At 50.4% G+C, this 2,813-nt stretch overlaps 1 protein-coding gene across 1 annotated transcript; it reads left to right on the top strand.

Annotated features, from left to right (window-relative positions):
- The first annotated feature begins 744 nt into the window (after positions 1–744).
- Positions 745–2,334, top strand: LOC126531872 (tigger transposable element-derived protein 4-like). Its single transcript, XM_050179610.2, has one exon. It carries the CDS (start codon positions 823–825, stop codon positions 2,332–2,334), a length of 1,512 nt encoding a protein of 503 aa, XP_050035567.1. The 5' UTR covers positions 745–822.
- The last annotated feature ends 479 nt before the right edge of the window (positions 2,335–2,813 follow it).

Here is a 2,813-nt window from a genome sequence, read left to right as displayed (position 1 = left end):
ATGTCCTGCCCATCCCCATTTCTTTTTCTTGATTTCAACTAAGATGTCATTAACTCGCGTTTGTTCCCTCACCCAATCTGCTCTTTTCTTATCCTTTAGCGTTACAACCATCATTCTTCTTTCCATAGCTCGTTGCGTCGTCCTCAATTTGAGTAGAACCCTTTTCGTATGCCTCCGGGTTTCTGCCCCGTAGGTGAGTACTGTTAAGACACAGCTATTATAGTCGACTCCCGATACTTCGAAGCCGCTTAATTGGAATTTTCGGTTAATTAGAAGTGAAGTGCTGGTCCCGTCAGTTTTACATGTAATCCTACAGAAGAAATCGCTCGATAATTTGAAGTCCTCATTCAGTAATATTGTTTAATTGGAAGTTAATTTTCAGCCGGCATCCTCTAGGTGACCGTCATTCTTTGGTAGAATGTGCAATTTTTCAAGTGTTGCAACAGTTCCGTGCTCCGCGTTGGTGTCATCGCCACCGCAGCCGCCCGCAACGCCATCCTTCTTGGAGCGGCGCGATTATTCATTGCTAAGGCTGCCGTGGCCTCCGCGATCAACTCCCGCGGGAGGCGAAGCGGCTCCCGCCGGAGGCCACGCGCGGCTGCCGCGCGTGGCCGGAGCTGATCGCGGAGGCCACGCGGGTGCCATAGGTGCACGCAGCGCTGCATACTGGCAGTGGCTAGATTGTGCGAGATTAGTCTTGCAGCGTGCGCAGCGTATGTCGAGGCGTGTGTTGGTGGAGCGCCTTTGTGCGGGTAGCTCGTAGGCTAGGTTGTTCCACTGGTGATTCGGAATTGACTGTACCTAGTCGCGCAGTTTATAGCCATGGCAAACCGTGGCTCTTATCGCACGCTCGACCTGGCAACGAAAGTCGAGGTTTTGAAGGAAGTTGAGAAGGGAGGTGCCGCCAAACAAGACATAGCGCGGAAGTACGGGATCAAGCCGAACACGCTCTCAAACTACATCAAGAACAAGCGCACAATAATGGATGCATTTGAGAATGACAAGTTCAAGACTTCTGGGAAGCGAATGCGCACCGGCGCTTACCCAGAGTTGGAGAAGGGTCTGCTGGTTTGGATTAGGGAGGCCAGGAGCAACAAACTTCCTCTCAGCGGAGACATCGTTGCGATGAAAGCCAGAACGCTTGCAGCAACGTTGGGGATCGATGACTTCGTTTCATCAGATGGATGGCTGACGCGCTTTAAAGATCGCCATGACCTGGTTTTCAAGAGCGTGTGTGGTGAAAAGGCGTCCGTTAACCAGGAAACATGTGCCACGTGGAAGGACGGAAAGCTGCGTGAATATCTCGCCGAGTACAGACCGGAAGACATTTTCAGTGCAGATGAGACTGCACTCTTCTATCGGCTTCTACCAGAGAAGACCCTGACATTCAAGGACGACGACTGTGCTGGGGGCAAACGCAGCAAGGAGAGAGTGTCGGTGCTGATCGCGGCAAACATGACTGGCACGGAACGATGTCGATTACTTGTGATCAGGAAAGCCGCGAAGCCGAGATGTTTTGAAGGCGTGAAGACGCTGCCTGTGGACTATGAGGCGAACAAAAAAGCGTGGATGACGGCCGAAATCTTCAAGACCTGGATAAGCAAATTGGACCGCAAGTTTGCTGCTTCGAACCGCAAGGTGTTGTTTCTTGTCGGTCACTGCAGTGCTCACGTGAATGTGCCAGCCTTGAGTCCAATACGCCTCGCATTTTTGCCTGCAAACACAACGTCTGTTTTGCAGCCAATGGACCAAGGCATCATCAAGAATGTTAAAGTCCTGTACAGGCGGCACCTCCTCGAGCGCATGATTTTGTGTATGGATAGCTCCACAAAGTACGAGGTGAGCCTGCTTAGTGCCATCCGCATGTTGGCGCGAGCATGTGATCGTGTGAAGCAAGAAACAATCGCAAACTGCTTCAGGGATTGCGGTTTTGTGGCAGCTTCTTCGGAGGATGCCTCTGAAATTTCAGCGGAGGAAGCGTCAACAAGCGAGCTTGACGGCACTGATTTTGGTGATGCTCTCGGGGACGTCAATTTTGAAGATTACGTCACCGTATACAAGGCGGTCGAAACGTGCGGTGCGCTGACGGATAGCGAAATTGTAGAGCTTATTCGGCCCCAGAAAGTGACCCAGGAAAGCGACGATGACGTAGAGGGCGAGCCGCAACCTAAGACTGCCGATGTAGCTGCGGGCCTTGCTCTCGCGAAACGCTTCTTTGCCGCTGAAGGTAACGCGGAAGAAGCGTTCCGCCACATCTACAGCCTGCAGAACTTGCTTTCAGCAGCGCGATTCGGCAAGAAGAAGCAAAGCAAGATGACCGACTATTTTTCTTAGAGAAAATACTCGATTTCGCCACAAATAAAGTGCTGTTTTTTGTGTTTTGTGCTTAAATGGAAGTTCGTTCAATTCGAAGTTTTTTGCGGTCCCCGTGAACTTCGTATTAACGGGAGTCGACTGTATACACTTTTCTCTTGAGGGATAATGGCAACCTGCTGTTCATGACCTGAGAATGCCTGCCAAACGCACCCCAGACCATTCTTATTCTTCTGATTATTTCCGTCTCATGATCCGGATCCGCCGTCACTACCTGCCCTAAGTAGATGTATTCCCTTAGCACTTCCAGTGCCTCGCTACCTATTGTAAATTGCTGTTCTCTTCCAAGACTGTTAAACATTACTTTAGTTCTCTGCAGATTATTTTTAGACCCACTCTTCTGCTTTGCCTCTCCAGGTCAGTGAGCATGCATTGCAATTGGTCCCCTGAGTTACTAAGCAAGGCAATATCATCAGCGAATCGCAAGTTCCTAAGGTATT

Source organism: Dermacentor andersoni, chromosome 4, assembly GCF_023375885.2.
Source record: "Dermacentor andersoni chromosome 4, qqDerAnde1_hic_scaffold, whole genome shotgun sequence".
Lineage (NCBI taxonomy): Eukaryota > Metazoa > Arthropoda > Arachnida > Ixodida > Ixodidae > Dermacentor > Dermacentor andersoni.
This window is presented reverse-complemented; position numbering and strand designations above follow the sequence as displayed.